Source organism: Camellia sinensis, chromosome 9 (genome assembly GCF_055761805.1).
Source record: "Camellia sinensis isolate YWXY chromosome 9, ASM5576180v1, whole genome shotgun sequence".
Lineage (NCBI taxonomy): Eukaryota > Viridiplantae > Streptophyta > Magnoliopsida > Ericales > Theaceae > Camellia > Camellia sinensis.
Genome location: NC_138969.1, coordinates 11,089,009 through 11,113,680, shown reverse-complemented (window position 1 = coordinate 11,113,680; position 24,672 = coordinate 11,089,009). Strand labels below are relative to the sequence as shown.

The window sequence follows — 24,672 nt, the reverse complement described above, 5'->3', positions numbered from 1 at the left end:
CGAAGGGGCAGAAGAAGGTGTGAGAAGAAGGAGAAGCTGGGAGTTGGTGAAAAAAAGAAAAGTAGAAGGCAAAGTTGGAAGGATAAACAGAGACATTGGCTAACTTCATGCCATAAGTGGTAGGGTTTGGTATTAAAAACTTTAGACACTTAGAACGCAAATCAGTGAAGTATGCAAAAAGTCAGTGTTGGAGTATCCAAAATGGGCCTCATTAATTGGCATCCATGGGTTTTTCACAAAAGAGGGAACGAGCTTTGTAGACATGGCCCAAAACATAAGGAGCTAAGGCCACATTTTTATGCAAAACGAAGGCTTTGGCAAGAGGGGCAAACTCAAGCATAATCCTTTGAGAAGAAGTACAAAAAAGGAATTTGCAAAGCCAATACAATAAAAAAAGAAAAGAATTCCCTATCAGCCGCCTTCCTTTTTGTTCTCAGCCTTGACAAAGTCACTATAGGATGAGTTCGGAGGGGGAAGAGAAAAATGGATGTTGAGGTCAGGGTAGTTTGGACCAAAGGGAGTACCAATAGGGGATAACCCTAATAGATGGCAGATGTTAAGAACAGTAGAGGCCATTATACCACATCTAAATTGGAAGAAATTGTAAGCAAAATTCCAAAAACAAAGAGTAACAAGTATTAAAAATGGGTCATTCGAAATAGTGAACCTGGATAGTTTGAGGGCGTTGAAGAGGCAAAGTTCCTGGAGATCTAGTGTCTTAGCAGGGATGACCTGATCATACCATTCTTCCCATTCTGGTCTTACTGTAGGCCAACAGCAATGGGGTCGGTTCACTCTCCAGCTTCCCTAATCAAGTCCGCCTTCATAAAGGAGGCAATGGTCCTCCAAACGCAGGTACAAAACTGGAAGCTGAATAGGGGCCTCTTTAAAAATAGACCTAAGCACATATTCTTGTTGCTTATGGTGATGGGGAATGAAAATACGCCATCAATAGCACTTTTCCCGCCAGCTTTATACTTTTCACGCTCTTCAACAATGATTCTTTTTAAGGCTACGGATGGACTCACTCACTCCATGACTGGTATCTTCAAGGAGGAATAAGCCATTGGCAGAAGTTTTCAGAGGACGAAGGGTAAAGAAGAGGAGAGATCAATAGAAATGAAGGGTTTGTGTCTTGGGCGAGCAAGTAAATTAAAAGCATGAAAAGAAAGGGCTTTTAAACCTTTCAGTCCGAAAGATGCCCAATCAGTTTAAATGGATAGAATTCATTAGAAGTACTGAAGGAACGGATACAAAAAGTTTCTCTCAAGAGTGATCGTTTGGGAGGAAAACGTATCTCAAACACTCATATTGGCTTCGAAATCAAATATTTGGCTTCGAAGCCAAGCTTTGGCTCCAAAGCCAGATGACAAATGTCTAGCTAGGGCTTCGATAGTAGGAAGTTGATTTCGAAGCATATTTCATACCTAAGAGTATAAGAATGCTCACGTGTTTGTTTGCTTAAAGGGGATTAAAGGCTTGCTTTTAGATTGCTTGTTGAAAGTAAAATCCTTCAGAGTAAATTTTGAAATACTCTGCAGCAAGAATTTGTTTGTTTTAGACTTCGAAGTTGCAAATAACCAACATTTGGTTAAGTAGTGAAAGAACACAAAGGGACTCACTATTTAAGAATAAAACAGTGCAATCCCTAAGGGAAGTTTCCATACTTCGAAACACGTAGACTTTTTTTTTTTTCGAAAGCAAAGATAGTTAATTCAAAGCTATTGATGGTGTTAACCATATGATTGGAATGAGAAGATCTAAGGCAATGATTGTCAATTATACTCCATATGTTAGAGAAATTCAAATTAGGTTTCCAGTATTCCATTGGAAATGTTTAAATTAGGTTTCAAAAGACAAAATTGGTAAATTTGAAACTTTGATTTTGTTTGCTTTGGGCAAATAGAATGGTTACAAGTATGCAATTAGAATATAAAACCAAACCATGCCAAATAAAGAAAGAAAAGCCTAGCTTTATTGATATAAAATATTTACATTGGGAAGACTTATTTGGCTACATTCTCAATTTCGTAAAAATAAGGATTGGACAAAGTTACAAGGTCATGAAACTCAGTCCAACAAAAATCAATAACCATATACTCTTTTATTAATCTATCTTCTATCTTATCCAAATTTTGTTTATCTAATTGATGAGCCCTTAATTGGAAAAAGAGTTGTTGGGCTTTCATTTCAAATTCTATGTGCTTAAGAGCCTTCTCTGTCTCATCCATCTTCTCTTCCTCATGTGTTTCGCCCATGATGACATCTTCTCCATATTCAAAGTCTGGGTTTTTGAAGTTCTCAAATTCTTCGAGGAGATTCTTTGCCTTGTACTGAATTTGGATTCGAGTAGCAACAGTTTCATTCAATATTTCATTGGTAATTGAAGCATTGATGTGCCAATTGAGTAGGAGGGGAAGTTGGTCTAGAAAAGCATGGAGCGCTGTATAGGCTACAGGGTTGAGAAGATGGCTACGAGAAATGATGTCGCAAGCCTATAACAGGTTCTTATGAAGAATATCATCTCGCAGGACTTCGAAGGACATATGGAAAAAAGCGACAAGCAGGGCCTGAGCCCTATATTGCTAGTAAGCAGTTGGGGGAACTAGAGCTTGATAAGGAGTGAAGTGTTGACTCTCGAAGATGGTGAGCCTCAATTCCTCAATCCGATTTGGGTTGGGTTGGGAGGCAGCAAAGGAGTAGTGGGAGGCTCTCTGAAAGAAGATGGGAATTCAGGTTTGTTCACACACTCAAGCCAATAAGAGGATTAAAGTTTTGCTCTTTTGGCTAGGAGTGCAAGACTGATTCCTAAGGCTTCATCAAGGTGTGGAGCCTTCGCACCATTCGGGATGGTAGAGTAGAAGTGTACCATGCTGAAAGTAAGTTGTGCTCAAGGTTGCGTAGACGGTTGAAAGGAATATACAAGTACACTACAGAGCTACGCTTGGAAGGATGGACTGCAAGAGGGTCATTGAATTTAGGAAATTGATGATGGATGCGCTCCCTCGTTTGAGGTTGAGTAGGAATAGGCCAGACTCCCCAGCCAGAAGCTTTAGAAGAAGAAGAGGAAGCAGCAGCCTCAGCCCATGCAGAAGGTTTTGTGGCAAAAGAAGAGCTTCCCCACACTCATTTATCTTTTATACATCAAAAACCTTTCTTTTCATTTCACACCCAAATCTTAGATTTGTCCAAACCACAACCAAATCTCATCATCTATACACAATAGCAAATAACTAAGTTAAAAACCATATTAGAGTGTAGAAAATCCATACTTGTTAAATATTACCATTTTGATCAAAATTCTCATTTCTCATTTCAATATAATTTCTAATACAATTCTAAGAAATAATACAACCATATCCATATTCATATAGTCTCCACATGTTAATCAACATTCTCAATTTAGTCATTTCAAGACAAATTTATAACATATTATATATCAAACTTCCAAAGTTCCATCATTTACCATCCTTCCAAGAAATCCCTCATTTAAATGTAACATGGTAAATATTCACCGATAGCCAAAATAGTTATCTCTAACATATTAATTAAAAGATAACAACATGGACATATAATCCAACATATAACTATAACTTGGAATCTCCCATGATTCCCAATATTTAGAAACAAATTATATTCCACATTTTATTAAATATGAACAACTACACTAGTTTTCAAATCACAATCACGTTCGGTAACCTCTCAAGATCCATTTATAACCGTGTCGTTTTTATTCCAACAAATACATTAAGTAAAATAATACCGTTAATGCTCAAGAAAACATCATTTTCTTTCCAAACTCATTCTCCAAGCATTATTTAACTATGACATCCTATTTTGATCGAAAGGCCTAAAAGTTAAACGTAATTCCTTTGTTTTCTTTAAAAATGCTCTTTTGGCTACAAACCAGTAAAAATTTCAAAACCAATCGAATCAAATTCCGTTTTTGTTTAAAATTTAAAGCATAACTCTTTCATAACTTTACAAACATATTCCAAGTTTACACTTTCGCAATTTGGGCATCAACTTTTTATTTTTCTCAAAATTTCTCTTTTAAGCAAATAAAACACAAACTTTCCAAAAATTCTAATTAAATTATATACAACTCTAAACTCCATATAATCAAGCAAAAGTGTATAAAGAAGTGTAGAAAAAATCTCTACTTAACAATTTACACAATATTCCTCAATATCAATTTATTTTTTTAAAAATAAATTCCAAAACTCAAGGATGAGATAAATATTTCAACATTAATTTTTCAAAATAAATTATCTAACCATAATATGGTGTAGATATAATCCATACAACTATTAAATTCTATTTTCGGATTTCTTTTACAAAATTAACAACACAAAATGATTTTCCCAAAATCAATCTCAAAATACCAACATTCTTAACATTTCAACATAATTTTTCTTCCAAAAACTACCAAACAAAAATATGAAAATATATCTATATGCAATACCTCTTATAATTATATATTTTCTCAAATATAACCCTAACATAGCTTTAATGTAAAAATATGAAGAAAGTCCTTACCTCAAATAATGAAGAAGAGCAGATCTGGAAAGCAAATATTGCCCGATCATAAACCTGAGACTACCATTGCGAAGATCACGATGAGCTGTTCGACTTTCATTTACAACACTTTGACAAAATCTCACTCTAAAGACTCCCACTCTAAGCTCAAAGCTTGAGTAACCATGGAAAATAAATAGAGAGAGAGAGAGAGAGAGAGAGAGAGAGAGAGAGATGTTTGAAAGAAACAGAGAGATGAGCTCTCTGCTCATCAAAAGCTAAGAGGAAAATGAAGAAGGAAAAAAAAGAAAATGAGGGGAAATGATGGCAAGACAAAAATGAGGGCCACCCACATGGGTGTCTCCCAAATCTTGTGTAACGCCCTCAAAATAAATCCATAAATCATACATTTGTGATATAAGAAAGAGATATAATATTCCATACATCAGAGTATTCTTACAAGAAGTATTACATGTTAACAACAAAAGTAAATGCCCTACGGGCTTACAACTTTCCAAGCCAACACTTGGTTACAACATAAGAGAGTCCTAATTCTTTACATATTAAGCCCTTGGCTTGAAAATATAAACATGTAATACAGAAAGATAACGACAAAAAGGAAGCCCGCGGCCTCTACACTATCCAAGCTGGGTCCTTAGAAGCGCATATCCCCTGAATCTGAAAATGATGACCTATATAGGGTGAGCCAAAGCCCAATAGAGATATGTGTAGACCGCCCGAACTCCACTCCGCGCGCGAGGGCGCGAATTGTAGTTTATGCTACTACAGATCGGACTCCTATCACGGTTCTAAATCTAGTCTCACAAAGTTCAATGTAAGACTGATAAATCACCAAAGCGTCCAAATCCGACAAATCATTTTGGAAAACTTATTTTAATCAAAAAGCGCCAAACATAGACTCTTTTGCCAGATTTCAGAGTTGCTACCTAAATATTTTATTTTGAAAAATTTAGGAAACCCTGACTCGTGCCTAAGGCCACGTATCCGTCATCACCAAAGTTGCATCGGCTCGGGAACTTGGGTACGAGGGGGGAAGGTCCTGAAATGAGCACCCCCGCTCGCCCGATTAAAGATCAGCCTTTACTAACATGATATGTTGTTTTTGAAAACACATGTGTTCTTATTCCGGTTTATTAGCTAACCTTACTATGTGATGCGCACAACGTACAAGTATAGACTACATCACTCAATTTGGAACAAAACATCTCATGTTTATTTTTCGAAAAGTGGTTTGAAGTTGCTACCATCAAGTAGGCTAAAGTACGAATTTGCCACTCTTAAGTGGGCTTGAAAACATGATTTGCCACAAACAAGTGGGCTTAAAACGCACATTTTAAAACGCACATTTTGATAAATTGTTCCAATTCAAGCAATGAAGCTTTCATCCACAAGCATTCATGCAGTTATAGCAGCTAAGCAAATAGCCTCATGGCAAGCATGCTATCATGACAGTCACTTATACACATGCAAGGATGCTAAAGCATAAACACTCATAGTGTACTCCAAGTCAAAACAGAAGCTAGTTAGAAATCATGCATGATCCTAACTATGTTAAGATGCCTAATGCAACACACGTAAAATGCAACTAAATAGGCTCGGCTATTCTAAGGTGGCATATGAATGCTATACTTGATACATGTATTCAAATAGGAATTGAAATACAATGCAGTTTGAATGATGCGCCGAGCTCGGTGCATGCAAGACGAATGAATGATGCACGCATGCAAAGCACAAAGATGCTAATCAAAACATGCCCTAAAAGTAACCATTGAAAGTTGATAAGTAAAAGGGAGAAAGAAATAGAGGTAGAAACACACGTACACTTACATGCACACTTATTACAACAATTGTGCCCTTTCGACGGAGGGTCCGAATGAAAGCTGAGCTATTCTAAACTAAGCTACTTATTTACAAACCAACTAATTAACTAATTTAGCTAATTAATTATTACAACACAAATGAATTTGAACAACTAGCTAGTTTAAGCTAATTAAATACAAACCAAATTAATTAATTAAACATTTAACTAATTAATTACAAATAACTAAGCTAATGAACTAGTTTAGCTAAGTAATTTAAACAAATGGCCTCGGAAAGCGAGGGGGATATGCATGCTCGGTCGGCTTCGCTCGGAAATCCACTACCGTGCCTCATGATACCTCTATTTGCACTCTTTTGGACTTTTGAAAATTGTGCCAACTTCCAAGATGCTTCTGATTCACCTTAGGAACATACTGAGAGATGGTCGGCCGAGAAGAATGGCCATCGGCCAGAGTTTATGTCTATCGGCCAAATTTGATAGCCGATTGGCAGACTTGGTGGCCGGTCGGCAGCTTTGATGGCCGGTCGGCCACTGCTTCCTGCAATTTCTCCTTTTTTGCTAGAACAAAACACAAACAGAGGCATGACAATGTATTTGCAAGGTATGTGTGCACAACCACCCTCCCTATCATTTCTCAAGCTCAAGAGAGTGCGGTACTCGACTCTCAGGCCATCAATCACGCATCTCAATGGATGATGGCCAAATAAGCCAACTTTGCACAATTCAATGTCAATGAATGCACAAATGACACAATGAGCCTACACTTCTATCATGCTTGATCAAGAGGGTCGGCGACCGAGAAATGAGGCACGTTTCATCACTTTAAGTATGAAATGCCCCTTGTTTCTCGTGTTTGGATTAACGTCCAATCCAAACACATGCAATGCAACACAAATATGTTATCTTGACATGTTTTACTTTGATTTATTTTGTTTACTCATTTTAGATTACCGATAAGCCCTTTAACCGGTTAAGTCCAAAAGTGAGAGTCCTTTAATCTTGAAAGAGGATCTAAGCCACAAGCACCTTGAGCATAGAAGAGGCCTCATGCTTTTGATTAGTAGAAACCTTCAAGAGAAGGCTAAAACCATTAGGCATGAAAGCCTCAATTTCATGCTCAAGCCAACAAGGGGCTCAAAACCACTTTCAAAGTGGTACAACAAAAGAAAGATGGCATGCAATGGTATGCATTTCAGCACTGAAATGGGATGCTAAAGACCTTATGGCATGCAAACAATGCAAGCATAACATATTAAAGGTCAAAAACATCAAAGCTAGTAAAGAACATTTCACAAGAGGCATGCAATACCAAGCTTAAAAAACCAAACCAGCCCAAAACAGAGCTACAACAGGCCAAAATAGTGGCTAAAATGGACTGAAATGATAGCATGAAAAGCAAGAAACTGCATAAGCAAATGATGGCTCGTAAGCAAGGCACAAAGCTTAACTCTCAAGAGCACTTAAAGGGTGGAAAATATGAAAGCGTGGCAGATATATATGCTCTGAAATAACATGTCAAATGATGCCAAAACATGCAAACATCACATGCACAACATGTTAAAGGCCTCAAAACCCAAAGCTAGGCAAGGCCCTTTACACTATAGCTATACAAAGCAAACCCCAAAAGGCCAAGAACACCCAACCCAGTCCTAAAGCATGTCAAAATAATGCTAAAACATGTATGAAGTATAGCCAAGACAAGCTAGCATGAAGGGCCAAAACACCAAATACACTAGGCTAATGGGTAAGATTGCACTACAAGTGCAAGAACCAAGCAAGAGGTGACTCCACCAACCAAAAACAGAGTTATGGCATGTCAAAATAACACCAAAAATGGGTTGAGACTAAGCCAACACATGCTAGAAAAACAAGCTAACTCATTAGGCATGCAAAGCTAACAAAGAGGATTTACACTACAAGTGTAAGAAGCATGCAACAAGTGATCGAACCAACTAAAAACTGAGTTAAAGCATGTTAAATAATGGCCAAAAATGTGCTGGAGTGGAGCCAAAACATGCTAGAATTATAGGCTAAAATAGCAAGCATACAAAGCTAGTGAGCAAGGTTTACACTACAAGTGTAAGGAGCATGCAAGGAGTGGCCAAGCCAGCCACAAACAGAGTTAAAACATGTTAAAAAAGTCACAAAAACATGCTTAGATCTAGTCAAGAGATTGTAGAAAAACATGTTCAAGTATGAAGCCAACAACACATGCTAACAAGACAAGAGGAGGGGGGACAACCCCCTCTTATTTGGGGCCTCAAAACCACATTTTCACCACTAAAATTCCTATGGAATTCAGTGGTTTAAAGGCCAAAAAAAAGTTGGTTTGAAAGGTGGTGAAAGATGGCTCAAAAGGCCTCACAAGCTAAGGAACAAAAAGGGAGAACAACCCCTTAGCCAAACAAGGCACAAGCCAACACTTTTAGGATTGGAAAAAAAGAGGAAAAATAGAGGTTTTTTTTAGATCAACACCACCCCAAAAACAGCCCCAAAATAGTGTGAAAAGATGGCCAAGCAAGCATGCAAAATAAGCTAAAAGGGAGAGAGTTCTTACCCTTGATGCACAGCTGCAAAACAGGTCCAAATTCTGAGCTAAAACCACCTTAGGAGCTCCAAATGATCCATAAAGAACCTCAGCCCAATGGTGGTTAAGTTTGATCAAGGATGCCTAGGCAAAGGAGAGGTATATCTCTAAGTATATCTCTTGCATGCACACAAGGTCAAGAGGGAGAGCCAACTAGAGAGAAAAGATGAAATTTAGCTTTGAAATTTCTAGAGAGAGAGGACTTTTTTAGAGAGAGAGGCTCTCAAAATTGCTTCAATGTTCTTCTCTCTAAAACATGAGATATGGCTTCATATATAGCAAAAATGAGCTCGAGGTCAAAAATATATGAATATGGGGCAGCTGGAGGTTGCGTGGAACAGCTGGAGGGAAAATATCTTCAAATTCTGAGTTTTCTGGACATTTCTGGCCGATCGACCACTTCCAGTGGCTGATTGCAAATTTTGCTCTGCAAGTCCGACTTCAAATGGGCATAACTCCTTCATCTAGATTCCTTTACAGGTCATTATTGTGTCTAAAATGAAGCCACAGAAGTAAACTTTCCAATGATGGTAGCCTCACCTCAAAATTCCAAGTGTGCTAAGAGGTATCCATTTTTTAGTGAAGACTGCTCATTTCCGGCTCAATCAGATTGATGCCTAACTTCAACCAACCATAACTCCCCCGTCTGGACTCGACTTTAGGAGATTCTTGAGTGTAAAATGAAGCTCCGGAAGTCTTATTTCCAACGGTGGTGGCGTCATAGCTTAAATCCAAGTATACAAAAGGATAGGCCCGATTTAGCGAGGACTGATCGTCTCTCTCTTAACGATTCATACCCAATTTCTTCTTCAACTAGGTTTCTTCTTTCCACTCCTCTTTTCTTCAACTCCAAACCCCCAAACAAGATGTTTTTGAAGATTTTTTGAAGAGTTCACCTCTCTTTCATGCATTTCCACTTTGTCCTTGCTCAATGTAGACACCCCATTTTTGACCGACCTTGAGACTCAGACGTCACCAGTTGAGCACTTGGTGATATTGCATAATGTGTTCGTTCAGAAGTTTCAGAGTCTTGGCTGCGAGCCCTGCCTCCGGACTTCCGAACCCTCTTTTGTGCCTTGCCTCGGTTTGCGAACCAGACTCGGTTTTCTCGGTTTCTTTTCTTGAGGGAAGGAAGAGGTCCAGTAGACCATCTCTCAGTGGCCGTGGGCTACATTTTGTGGCCATAGGCCATTTTTCCCATTTCGGAGTCTGGTTTCCGGCTTTCGGAGCCGTCAGGCCGTGTGCCTCGGTTCGGGACCGCTTAACCATCTCCATTTACTCTAAATTTTGGCATACATCTTATTTTCTCCCTTTCAAGGGACACTGGGGCCTAAGAAACCCACTTCGTGGCCAAACGCCACTTTCGGTGCTTGGCAGCCCATTTTCGGGACCCCGAACTGCGTGTTTTGGCCCCCGAGGGTTCGTTTTGCATTGCTTTTCGTTCATTTTTGGCAGGTGCCTCTGTTTCATCACCAGGGAGGTCACTGGAGGGTGGGAGGCCAGCAATTATCTTGGCAACCAGTTATGTTCCATTTTCGCCCTCCGACACCCGTTTTTCGCACTTCCGGGCCAATGTTGAACACCTTGGAGCCATTTTCTTCAAACCCAAACCACATATTTGTGATGTACACACATGGGAGGACCCTAAAAGTTCATGGCCGGCCACTAATTCAATTTGACCCTTTTGAACCCCTCATTCCGGGCCAATGTTGAACAACCTGGGTCATTTTTCTTAAACTTTGAACCACATATTTGTGTTGTACACATATGGGAGGACCCTAAAAGTTCATGGCCGACCACTAATTCAATTTGACCCTTTTGAACCCCTCTTGAAAATGGCTTGTTCTCTCTCTTGTTTTAGAATTTCCAAATTCGAACCACAGGGTTGTGAAGAGGAGACCTGAGAGGCCACCTTTTTGTGGTGGCCGGCCACTAATTGAAGTTGACCTTTTTGACCCCTAGCCGGCCGGCTAGGGGGGGTGGCCGGCCGACCACCTGCAGCAAAAGTAAGGGGCCGGCCATACTCCCCATGCTTGGTACTTTACAGCTGTGCAGCTGTTTCCCCAGAAAATATCCCAATCCGGGGGATATTTTGTGGGGGAAAGCTTGCCTCCTTTTCCCCCACCTTTACACCCTCTTTTTGTTCCATATAACCAGCTGCCAACATACATTATAGGGGTTGGAACAAAATTGCTTTGAGGCTTTACATACAACTCTCCCTCTATCTCTCTCATTTTCTCAAAAAAACTTCCAAGTTTTGGCCTCATTTCTTCATCATCATCAAGCTCTACCACCACCCCTCCATTCCAGCAGCAAGGGGAGGAATTCCAGCAGCTTAGAGTCATCAAAGTTAGTCCAAGAAGCAACAAAAGTATTGGTCTTCAAGGGTAAGTCCACTTTCCCTCTTTTATAGCTCATTTTTGCAACATTTGTAAGCCATACATGCTTATTGATTTGAGCTTCGACCAAAACTGAAAAGGTCATTTTTTTGAGCTCATTTTCTTGTTTCATTAAGGGCTCAACCCTGTTTGAGCCTTCCATATTGCACTTGCTTCAATATCCTCCTTAAATACCGTTTTCTTGCATGCTTTGGCAGCCTATCATGCTTCCATTTTTGGACGATTTACAGGCCTAGAGATGGCCTTATTTTGACCTTCTTGACATGTTTCATTAAGGGTCTTTGGCTGTTTGTGGAATATTTTGCATACTTTGTGTTGTAGCCACTTTTGAGCCTCATTTTGCATTGCATTTATAGCATGTTTGTATACTGTTTTTGGGATTTTACAGTTCTGAAAATATGCTTATTTTTGGTCCCTCTTCAATGTTGTAGAAGGGAATTTTTCAGTTTGGGCATTGCATATACCATTTGCCTCTTTGGCCACCTTTTGGCCCTTTTTCTTGCATAGGAGTGCAGCCATACTTGTGATTGTTTTTAGAGTTTTTACAGTTCTGAAAATATGCTTATTTTTTGTCCCTCTTCAATGTTGTAGAAGGGAATTTTTCATTTTGGGCTTTGTATATACCACTTGCCTCTTTGGCCACCTTTTGGTCTGTTTTCTTGCGTAAGAACTTAGCCTCATCTATGTTTATTTTTGAGGTTTTTAAAGTTCTGTGAAAGTGCTTATTTTTTGTCCCTCTTCAATGTTGTTGAAGGGTTCTAACCCATTTGGAGTTTGCAGCTGTGAGTTGCTTCATAATCTTATGTTTAGGGCCATTTTCGCATGCTAATTTTGCCCTATCTTTGCTTGCTGCTTGGCCATGTTTTGTACTAGAAAAATGCTAATTTTGGGACTGCCTTGCTTCTGTATTTTCATTGCATATCCATATTGTGCATGTTTGGTATAGCTATAGGCCATTTCGGGTCCCAAAATTCATGTTTCGGGACTATTCTGTGCATCGGGTGTGTTTTCGCCTCGTTTCGGGGCTGTTTTCCCCCACTTTTCATTACTGAAAATCCATTAGCATTCTATATGCCATTTCCATGCCATTGCATTGCATATACCATTGCCTCGATTTGCGTGCCCGAGTGCACGCATTTCGAAGCACTTCATTTTCATCCATCGGCCTCTTATGTGAGTGTAGCTGAGGCTCTCTCATGTTAGTATAAGTCCATGTTGCATTCTATATGCCATTTTTGCCATATTGCATTACATATGTCATTGCCTCGGTTTGCGTGCCCGTGTGCACGTATTTCGAGACACTTTATTTTCATCTATCGGCTTCCTATGTGAGTGTGGCTGAGGCTCTCTCGTGTTGGTATAAGCCCATATCATATTTTTCATGTCATTTGCATTGCGTATGCCATTGCCTCGGTTTGCGTGCTCGTGTACACGCATTTCGAGGCATCTCATTTTCACAGCATAGTGCATACTAGGTTGTATCTTAGATCGTATTCATGCATTTTTCTCGGTTTGCGTGCTCGTGTGCACGCATTTCGAGGCATCTCATTTTCACAACATAGTGCATACTAGGTTGTATCTTAGATTGCATTCTGTCATTTTCTCGGTTTGCGTGCCCGTGTGCACGCATTTCGAGGCATCTCATTTCCATAGCATTGTGTATGTTAGGATTGTATCTTAGTTGCATCTCATGCATGTCATGCGTATTGCATCGTGTTCGGAATAGGAGTTAGTCCGAGCACGGGAAACGAGGTGCGTTTCGTACTCCGAGTGACGGAACGTGTCTCAATTCCCCAGTCACCGACACTCCGGATTATCCATGATGGAGTTAGGTTGTAGCTGTGTTTTCATGTGCATTCATCCTATATTGAATTGTGCATTTCGACTCCTCGACCATCATGCCTCGGTATGCGTAATTGGTGGCACGAGGATCGAGGCATGCATATATTTGTGAAAATACATTGCTATGCCCCTTTCCTGCTCTCTGTTGCAGCAAAATGAAGAATCAGCAACTTTTCGGGACTTGGCACGCTTTTCAAGAATAACTGCTAAACAGAGGCTAATTGGGACATCCCAGTGGATTTCCGCGCAAGGCAGTCCCTGACTTGCATGCCAGTTTATTTATTTTCTTAGTTAATTTGTTAATTAATTAGGAATTTGTATATTATTCGGACTGTAATATTTGGACTGTAATATTCTTTTATTCGGGACTGTATTATTTATTCGGACCCTCTGCGCGAGGGCACAACTGTAATAAGTGTGCGTGCGTGTGTTGTATGTCTTCCAACCCCACGTCTTTCTCCCTTTTATTTATCCGCTTTGATGATTAGATTAGGGCATGTTTAAATTAGCATACAGTATGATAGCATGTTTGCATTCATTCATCTGTTTTGCATGCACCGGGCTCGGCGCACCATACTAACTGCATCGTACTTTCAATTCCAAATTGAATACATGTTAGTTGTAGCATTTCATATGCCATGTTTAGAATAGCCGAGCCTGCTATAGTTGCATTTTTGCATGTGTTGCATTAGGTATTTCTGTATATTTAGGATCATGCATGATTTCTAATAAACTTCTTTTTTTAGCTTGGAGTACTCGGTGAGTTTTATGCTTTAGCATCCTTGCATGCGTGTGAGTGACTGCCATGAATAGCATGCTTACCATGAGGCTAATTGCTAATGTGATATAACTGCCTGAATGCCTGTGGGTGAAGGTTGGGTTATTTGAATTGGAATAATTCATCAAATGTGTGTTTTAAGCCCACTAGATAGTGGCAAAATCATGTTTTCTAAGCCCACCCGAGGGTGGCAAAATTTGTATGTTAAGCCTACTTGCGAGTAGCAAACCATCTTTCAAAAAACGAACATGAAATGTTTTGTTCCAATTCAGGCAACTCAGTCTATACTTATATGCTGTGCGCATCACATAGTAACCTAGGCTAATAACCGGAATAAGAACATACAATGTTTTCAAAAATAGATATCATGGTTAGTAGAGGCCGATCTTTTGATCGGGCGAGCGGGGGTGCTCACGAAGTGACCTTCCCCAATCGTACCCAAGTTCCCGAGCCGAGGCAACTTTGGTGATGACGGACACGTGGCCTTTGGCACCGAGTCAGGGTTTCCTAAATTTCCCATTAAAAAATATTTAGGTGGCGACTCTGTATCTGGCAAAGCAGTCCATGTTTGGCACTTCTTTCAAAAATCTGTTTTTCTCAAAACGACTTGCTGGATTTGGACTCTTTGGTTCAGACTTAGAACCGTGACTTCAAATCGAGTCCGAGCTGTAGCGAGGTCCCCCGCGGGCTTGTTACACTCAGTTTGCCGAAAAGCGCAACATTTAACAAAATGCGAACGTCGGAACATTGCAGAAACTTTGTTTCAAAAATGTTTTGAAATAGAGGGTTTTCAAGTCTAAAATCTTTGGTCAAAATAGTTTTCGTCCAAAAATGGGGCGTAAGGTTGGGATTTGACTCTCTTCTTGCCGCAGAAATTAAACCTTTGCACTGCACACCTTATCACCAAGTAAACAATCAATAGCGCCCAAGTTTTAAGGGCGGTCAAAAATGAGGTATCTACAATATGCTAAACCAAATATGAGAAATAACTAAAATATTAGCATTTGATAAATGTCCAACACATGTACATCGACATACACCATTTTTAATATAATCCACCAACATTGATATTCATCATTCAACTAAATTTCATTGGTACTTCCAATTCATTTCATTGCCACAATTTGCCTATTCCGATAATTCAAATCAACTCATAAGAAAACAATATTTCGATACATCAACAATTTCAAAGAGACTACAACTCATATTAACGACACTTCAATCATCAACATCATTCAGACGCTTATAAAGTTTCGGGACTTTCACCCTGGACACTCCGGCCAACTTAATTATCAATGGAGTCCATCCCCTATCTCCTCCCACACAATGGAGTACATCCCCTATCCCCTCCCATACAAATATACATATGCAATGTATTTAAATTAAAGCACATATTCAATGTGTTAATCCAACAGTCATATTCAATGACATATTCCAGGTGATTAGTTTCAATTTTCCCTAATCAACATGCGGTGTCTGCAACACTCAAGACTATCCTCCACCGATAGCCCAAAATAATTATTTCTAAACAGATAATAAAATTATCAACAGATAAATTATCAACATTTTCATAGGTGAGTGATTAATTAATCCAACTACACCATTCAACCACAATTCCATCCAATTTCATAATTTTCAACTCAATTTCACATTTTCATATTTTTCCAAATTAATTATACAAATTAATTTATCACATTAATTAGGGCATTAGCCCTCTTTTCTCCACTATAGCCCTAAGGCTCAATTTCCTCAATTTTACACTACTAATCCCATTTTTTTCAAGGTCTCACATATATATGGAGCTCAACAATTAAAAACCCCCTTTTTATAATTTCAAAACAAACCCTAACTTTTTCAAAATTTTCATAACTCACCATTTAATCAAAATGACTAAAATTTACGTTAAAACTCATAAGAATGAGTAGTTTATCCCTACCTTAATTTTCGGAGCTCAAAGGAGAAGACAAAGAAAACTCAAGGTGCTCCAAACTCAAAGATTTTCGGATCAAAACGTAGTCCACACAAAGCTCTATACTTTTTACAAAGGGACTAGAGTAGATACACCCAAGAACCAAGTGTATTTCTAGAGAGGGAGAGAGTGCAGAGAGAGAGCGGGTCGAAATTAGGGTTCGAGGTAAAAAGGAGATGCAAAAGTGATAAAGAATCGCGCTGCTGCAATCTGATATATTCGAACCTCGCTCGAGCGAAGAAGTGGTCGCTCGAGCGACCAGACACAAAAGGACCTCGCTCGAGCGCAAATGCCACGCTCGAGCGAACAACGCAAAACTTCAGGTCTGCAACCCAGAAGTACGCTCAAGCGTAAGAGTACTCGCTCGAGCAAAGAAAAGCTCGCTCGAGCCAAGAAACACAACCTTCAGGTCTAACAGAAATGCAGACGCACGCTCAAGTGCAAGACTTCTCGCTCAAGCAAAGAGACACGAGACACAAGGCTCGCTCGAGCGACAAAGTCCTCGCTCGAGCGAAGAGACCAAAAACTGGACAGCAACCATTTCTATCACGGTTAAAAACTTTTAATGACATTTTGATATCAGGATAAATACTATTTGTGACACTATCAAGCGCCATTAAAAAAAGAATTAGAGACACTTTTAAGTGCCATTACACCATCAAGGTTACACACTTTTAGTGACACTTTAATTTCATGATAGACACTATTCGTGACATTATCAAGTGCCATTAAAGAAGACTTGCAATCTAAAAAATGCCACTATATGAATTTTTAATGACAGTTGTTATCTTACAATTGATATAAATGACACTAAATCCAATTCATTTGTATCATAAAATGGATATAAATGACATTGAAACTTATTTTAGTGACACTTTGCAATGCTACTATCACTACTACAAAATGCCACTTATATGTTCTTTTCATTGACACTTATAAAAGCTACAACTAAACATGCATAAATACCTGTAAAAATTAAATCGATTTTATAAACAACTGAATATTAATTGCTACATTTTATATTAATTTGACATCCATTCATCTTGTAATATTTTCATAATAATAAACAAATATTACCACCATAAGATCATCACATCAAAAAAAAAAAAAAAAAAAAAAATTTCAAACCACAATCTTTTTTTTATCTAAAAATATAAATTTATTTATACTGCAATAAAAATCATAATCAAATTTATAAAATATTCTACCACACTAACAAAGTTAAAGCAAAAAAAATTTTTAAAAAAATTATTTCAGCCATAAGTTCTGAAAAGCCATAATAATATCCATCTTCCGGAGAGACAAATTATCAAAACAAATTTAGTTCCCAAATTCCCAACCTCACTTGTATAAATATTCTCGACTAACATTCATAACTTGCGAAATCTGCATCCAAAAGATAAACATATAAAGGTAATTAAAACTATATTAAGTTAATATAAATTTGTTAATGAAATTAGTATTTACGAAAGAAATATATCACAAATGAAGCAGGCCAAGCAACATGAGCTCCAATAACTTGTCCAATTGTTTTGACAAGTCCATATGATCAGATTAAGCTGTTATTAGGTTTGATTGACACTTGACCATGTACCTCCCAATAGTCAGGTCCTAGTTCTTTCCCTTCTACTACTTTAGATGGGCTTGTCATTTTAAGTACTGTAATTGCAACTGTTTCTATTGGCCTAATAATACTTTTTACAACAACTATATCTCTCATCTGTAAATCAAGATTTAACTACTTAAGTAATTATATATTTACAATTAATAAATAATATTTAAAAAATAAACTAGTACAAAGTGCCAGAGTGAAGATAATCACAATTGAAAGTGATATGCATTTCTCTAATAGATAAGCAAGCCACATGATTTAATCACTTAATTGGTTCACTACAATACAACAAATTATATAAACATAACAACCGTAAGTCTTTAGACCGTATAAAACAATAAAACAATAGCTTAAAAAATCAATCACAACCAAAGGCACCAATCAACAACAATCAAAACCATGCCCATTATCAATATTAGGATCCCCTAAACTCAACAATGTAAATCAAATATAATCGTGAAAAATGACAATAAACTAATTACTTTCAAGCAAGATTTTGAGGGATTCAGAAAGAGCTCATGCGATAATAAATGATATAAGGTATTGCATGAAGAAGACTATCACACAAATAACTGACTGCACTCATAACTGATGTTATGCACATTACGATATAAAATATGATAATGGATTGTATGGCATGATGAAGTGAAGCTTAAAAGTTGAATTGATTGTTTCAATCTCCACTTAAGCAAAATATAGAAGTTACAATGTTACCAATTTGTCTTTCTTTCTTTTCTTTTAATTTATTTTATCCTATTTCTTGGCATTTCAAACAGATCCATTCGGACTTCTTTGATCCCATTCCATAAGTCTTTTTCTCAATGAGCTTTGTGATAATAAGAGAGTTCCTACTGACATGGTGATAAGGTTGAATATGCCTTATGCAGCTAAAAGAACAAGGCAATTGGAGACTTTGAGCTTTAGAAACAGGTCAAGAAGAAACTAACCTGGATTCTCTCAGCAAGTATATCTAGCCCATAAATTTCTGCAGCTTGAGCACTTGCAACAGCACCAGCATCCCTCAGTTCATTTGTGGCTACCAATTGACCCAAAGTTAATACAGTGAGAACAGGAAGCTTTCCTATAGTATAAAAAAGGTTAAAAAAGATGCCAAAGGGACAACTGTAGATCACCTAATCAGCACTAGCAGTATCATTGACGTTTTCTCTTGTAGCACCCAACTTACTTAAGATGATATCACTTTGAGCAAGTGCCTGCAAACAATAATTTGTCAACTTGTAAAACCAAAAAAGTAAAAAAGATAAAAAAAAATTAAGGATTTATAACTCATTCAAATAAGAAACTATTTGTTTAGATGAAATATATTTTGAAAAATTATAAAATATGTCCTAAAAATATAAAAGAAAGCATTCCTCAATTATGACCACCAAAAAGTATGGTAACAAGTTGATGGTCCACTTGTTATGACCAGCCAAAATATATTCAGCAATATTATTCTAGGCATCCCCCCCTTTGTAAAATTTAAATTTCTAAGGTAATGAATTAGTCATTTTTAGGATAGATATCTAGCTCAAATTTACAGTTTAAATTATGTTTATCAGTAGAGAAGTTGATTTTCAAGTTTACTTCAACTTATTTGATTTTCACATCTCAATTTTCACCAGCAAAGATACTGAACCTTACTTCAAAACTAAAGTTCAATCCAACATCAAAATTAAGAGCGGTGGTAACTCTTTAATCAAAACAAAGTTGAAAATTGATGGAAATGGCCTGAAGCAATTGCTTCCTGGTAACTTTGTAATCATAACGAAGCTGAAAGATGATGGAAATGACCTCAAGCAATTGCTTGTCCAGGGAAGGACAAATTTTAAAACCCCAGATTGATGAACAGTTGCAGACATGTGAATGACAAGTTTGAAAAATGCCAGGTATCTTTTTTTTATTATAAATGGTCAATTAAACTCAATTCAGCAATGTTCTCTCCAGCTCAGAAACAAAAAACTAAAATAAACAAGCCTAACCTGTGGATGGCTCAAAACACGTTTCAAGTGCTCTGTTCGAACACCTAGTAGTGCTAGAAGGCAAAGGTTAACAGCCCGCTGAACCTCACCCACTATGTGCAGCTTATGCCAAAGGAGTAAATCGTAGTTGTGATGGATTCTTCCACCTAAAGAATTTTCAATCAGAAGAACTGTTTTATCAGCCAACCAGAGTTCGACAGCCTGCAAAATATGTTTAAGAACAAACAAGAAGGAATGAGTACATCAATTTAAACTAAGAAGCCATTGGATACAATTAGAATCAAATCATTTCTTTCTTGTTCTTTATTTTTTTTTTGGTACAATCATTTCTTTTTGTTTACCCAGCATGTGAACTGAAAAATTCATCTTTTAGAATTCATTTACTACCAAAAATGGAGTCCTCACACTATATGAAGTCATCACAAAAATAATAATTCATAATGTACAAAAAGATGTCAACAAAAACAAAATAGACTATTCAAATGTTATGAAAAATTACAATTCTGTGTGGTGTCCTAAATTCTGCCCACAAGCTGTTAGAGTTACATCATAATCAACCTTGAATGCATCTTCAAACTTGTTGCAAGGAACAGTTTTGCATTGAGAGTAGGCTTTGAGTGCAGCATCCTCACTACAGGCACCTGGTACCCCCTGCATTATTAATTGGATAAGCTGCTATGAATATTAGGCAAAAATTTATAGCCACCAGAAATTCTTTTCCTTGATCCTTTTTTACTTTTTCCTGTGCATTAGGAGCTTGTGACTTGGACAGAAATGCAATACCTTATATGATATGCGCACCTTCCTACTATCATTTAGAGAAACTGAGGAATCAATCACTAATAATGGTTCTGCAATTAAAGATATTGGAAAATAAAATTGAGAAAATTACAAGTTACTAAACCAAAATCAGTTAGACATTAGATACATAAGACAGTTTATCATAAGCAAGCTTCACATAAGTTAAACAAATAGTGAAAAACGACATAAATGGTTAAAAAAGTGTGAATTGAAATGGATAGAAACAAAAGTAGGCAGTTGATCAACCAACTTTTGGGATAAATCTATTAAAGCATCCAACTCAAAACCAATTGGCTATGAGTGGAGGGGCCTCTCAAGTATATTAACCAAGCTTGGGAGGCCTAAAGAGACAATGTGGAAAGAAAACATTCAACTATCAGTGTCCCAGACTGTCAGTAAGTCCCAAAAAACCAAAATCCTCACCCTAGAATTGCTAATGACCAATCAGATTTGGTAGTGTGATGGCAGGGGGAAACCTACTTTTGTGCTTTAAAGGGGATGGAGAAAGATGCAATAGACTTGGTAATGAAGAAGATGGCAAGCCTAGAGGACAAAACATGTAACAGGGGGTGCACAAAGTATATTTATCATTGAGTTCAGCCAATTAGTTTTTGGACTTGTCTTAGCCCTTTCCAGTTGCACTAATAAGGGCCTAATACCTAAGATGTCTTTATCCCAAACTATTTTCTACAGAGCTGGTGACCAATCTTTGCTTACCAATAAGCTATCAAGCCACATCTTCAATCTAACAATCCAAGAGGGCATTGTTTACTTTAATCGTTATGAAATGAAAAGAAGATTTGAAGCACAACTTCAACCCCCACCCACACATCAAACCATCACAATGAGAAAGAATGGCACACCCTCCAAAAAATTATCATATGGGCATAAAATAGCCATAGCCTAATTATATAACAACTCTACTCAAGATAATTTGCAGATTCATACTGAAAAGGCACCCTTCCTGCTGCAACAAACATAAAATAACTAAACTAACACTATATGTTCCATCCATCGATGTCATTTACAACCATTCAATAAATATTGATGAACCCATTAATCACAACGGCTGATCATGCAAAGCTTAAACAAATACCCAAAAATTCACAAACCACAGTCAATTTGCAGCAATGAGCAAATGAACATGGCTAAAAAAATGTAATCGCAAGATTCAAGTGTAATATGCATATATCATGTATACACACCAACGCACACAGAGAGGGAGAGCGACAGGGAATAAACAGAATTACAAGCTGGCATCTTCCCCTACAAGAAGCTTGACTGGAGTCCCAGATCGCGAAGACATGAGATGAACAGCTGAGAGTTCCTTAGGACCGAGAATCTTACCTGGCCACCACAAGCCATTCCGTCACCGAACCCAGACAATTGTTCCAACACTGCAATCAACCACACCTGTTCCCTTATCCGAACTGCCCATCTCTCTCTCTCTCTCTAACTGTTCTCTTTTGCCTCTTTGCCCCTAACCCTAGTTAGCTGCTATACAAATTTTGCTCTACAGATTCTGCCTCGTTGCCTCTTTGCCGTGTTTCCTTATTTCTTTCGTTTCATAATATAACAGGGAGAGTATGAAGTGAATCATGGATAGCTGTGTACAAATTTTTTTTTATTGATTTGTTTATAAATAAATTTGTTCATATTTTAAATAACAAAACAGATATCAATTTTGGTCCTTATATTTTTATTTAAATTAATTTTAATTTTTAATAAATTTTGTGTCAATTTGGTAAAATTAATGATACCGTTAATATTTTTAACGAAAAATGATCACTGAAAATTAACTCACCAAATTGAGCGAATTTATTATTTTGCCTCTAAAAGAATGATATATTTCACTTACATGCATATTTGTTATTAAAAAAATGCTAAAATTAGGGCAAATTACACTATTAGTCCCTCTATTTTTGCTATTGTGTTCATTTTAATTTTTGTAATATCAATTGAATCAATTTTAACATTAAATTTTTTATTTTGTCTCAAATTGACCCAATTGATAGCATATTATATTGAGTTCAATTTATTTTTTGACATTAGATAGCTTGGAAAATTTTTAACTTAATGACATTTCTCAAAATGCCGTAAATTATTTGTTTGTGACACTTTTCACTTGATGCCATAAGAGTAACTTACACCTACTTAAATTAGTGACATTTTTTAAAAAATGCCATTACTACTAAAGTTTAGTGGCATTTGTTGATAAATGTCGCTAAAATAATTTCTTGTGCCATTCTTTTATAAAATATCATAAAATTGATGCTATTAAGTAACATTTTTGTTGTAGTGATGTGACACTTTTTTATTGAAATGTCACTAGAGCCTTTTATGTTTATGGCTTTGTGACATTTTTCTAAAACATGCCACTAAATATTTTTTTGTGACATTTTTTAAAAACATGCCACTAGTATAGTGCCATTAAAGTGTGTTTTTGTTGTAGAGTGCCCAATACATCATAAAACTCAAATACAAGGAATTAAAGGACAGAAAGAGACATATACAACAATACTTAACCAAGGAACCCAAGTCCAAAATACAATACATAAAGGGGAAAATCCGGAATCGCTATAGCTTGATTTTTCCAAAAAAATATAATTTTTGTAATAATATCTCAAAATTTTATAATATAAATTATAAAATGATATAATTTTTCTCACCACAAAATATAATATTTTGATCACTACGAAATATACACATTTTCATTCTTTATAAAAATATATAATTTTTTCACCATATAGTACACACCATAAAATCAACTATCAAATATTTATTATAATCTTACATAATAAATAATAACAACTCCGAAGGTGGATACTACTAATCACCTAATTAAAAGGACCAAACAGTTAAACATAAGCCATTAAACAAACTCAAATTAAATTAAATCTAAATCATGGGTCTCACCTATAAGTCAAATATGGTCCAATTATATACCAAAATAATTCTAACAAATTTATCTCAAATTCTGGTCCAAACACCCAAAACTCAAATTTCAAATTTTGCTATAAATTAAACTGAACACCAAACAGTCCGTGAATTTTCATAAACTAAATACTCATCATTTAATTCTAAACTTTTTATCCAACGTGCTAGACTCATATGAGAACGACATATAAAAATTTCATAATTTTCTGAGATCGATAACTATTTTTAAAAAATACGAAACCCAACTATTTTCGCACAGAATTTATACAGCACTGAAATTCGAAAATTTGCTCAATTAAATTATACACTAGCTATTTTTTAAAAAATTCTGGGTCACTACATTCCAATATCCATTATTGTAAAGTCTTGGACTAAAGAATTGTGAACAATAGGTTCTTGATCCAAAGGTCGATGAATTGCAAAAGCTTCCATGACTTGAATAAATGGAGATAGATAGGTGTGGCTAATAAATGCATGAAAATTCTTTTGAGGGTGAACATCATTATCTAACAACTCTTCGTATGCTTGATCTATGTAAGAAAAGGTTTGTTTGGCCATACAAACTGTATCAGCCTTTCCAATGCTCAGATCGTGGAAAATGTTCGAGGCATAGAGAAGAATTTAATGCAGTACAAACGCTGCAATGAGGGATGTCGGTTGCATTTCTAAGAAGATGCAAAGCCCATGCACGTCCTAGGACATGGGTAAAGTGCTTTGATCTACTAATATCACCAAGTAATGGGTATATTAGTGTGGGGGGTAATGTTGGTTGTATAAATTGTAAAAGCCAATCACAATTCAACACGTGGGATGAAGGGGGTAATTTAGGAAGTTAATACAAGTTGTCAATCAAAGTCAGACACGTGTCAGCCTGTATTGTAGACACCCCATTTTGACCGGCCCTAAGACTTGGATGCTGTCTTTTGATTACCCAATGATGACAATTAGAAAGCGTTTCTCACAGAATCCTCAATAAGAGAGATGAAATTTGAACTTTAATTCCAACCTTTACCCTTTTGGCTAGATTGTTTTAAACTACTAAATATTTCATTAATTTAGTATTTTGTAATTTTGCATAATTTTATGTGTTTGTTCATATTTTTGATGTTTTTATATATATTGGTATAAATTATATATTTTAGATATTATATATATTATAAAAGAAAAATAATAAAAAATTTTATTGATGCCGGCATGCCGACATCAATTCACTCAACTGAACATATATATATTATATATTATATAATATGTATATAGATGATATTTATATAATATTTATATTATTATATTTTGGTTTGTTGCTTATATAAAGCAACCAAATGGATAATTTCAAGGGGACCAAAAAAATTGATTCAAGAAGCAAAAAAAAAAAACATTTGAGTTAGAGAGAAAATAGAGAAAATA

General features: G+C 36.8%; 1 protein-coding gene across 1 annotated transcript; it reads right to left on the bottom strand.

Moving 5' to 3' along the window:
* Positions 1-17,071: 17,071 nt before the first annotated feature.
* On the bottom strand, positions 17,072-21,929 carry LOC114265902 (arogenate dehydratase 3). The gene is made up of 7 exons (XM_082886122.1): positions 21,537-21,929; positions 20,314-20,381; positions 20,089-20,181; positions 19,531-19,731; positions 18,682-18,762; positions 18,496-18,584; positions 17,072-17,322 (listed from the first exon to the last, which is right to left on the bottom strand). Exons 1-5 carry the CDS (start codon positions 21,589-21,591, stop codon positions 18,682-18,684), a joined length of 498 nt encoding a protein of 165 aa, XP_082742248.1. The 5' UTR covers positions 21,592-21,929; the 3' UTR covers positions 17,072-17,322; positions 18,496-18,584.
* Between the last annotated feature and the right edge of the window lie 2,743 nt (positions 21,930-24,672).

What these genes read in the sequence shown, in the direction of transcription:
- LOC114265902 (XM_082886122.1), bottom strand. Translation starts at nt 21,591, where the DNA reads ATGCCAGCTTGTAATTCTGTTTATTCCCTGTCGCTCTCCCTCTCTGTG. An exon ending in AGTTTGAAGATGCATTCAAG is followed by an intron (nt 19,732 to 20,088) that starts GTTGATTATGAT and finishes CATATTTTGCAG; the next exon opens with GCTGTCGAACTCTGGTTGGC. An exon ending in GTGTTTTGAGCCATCCACAG is followed by an intron (nt 18,763 to 19,530) that starts GTTAGGCTTGTT and finishes TATTGTTTGCAG; the next exon opens with GCACTTGCTCAAAGTGATAT.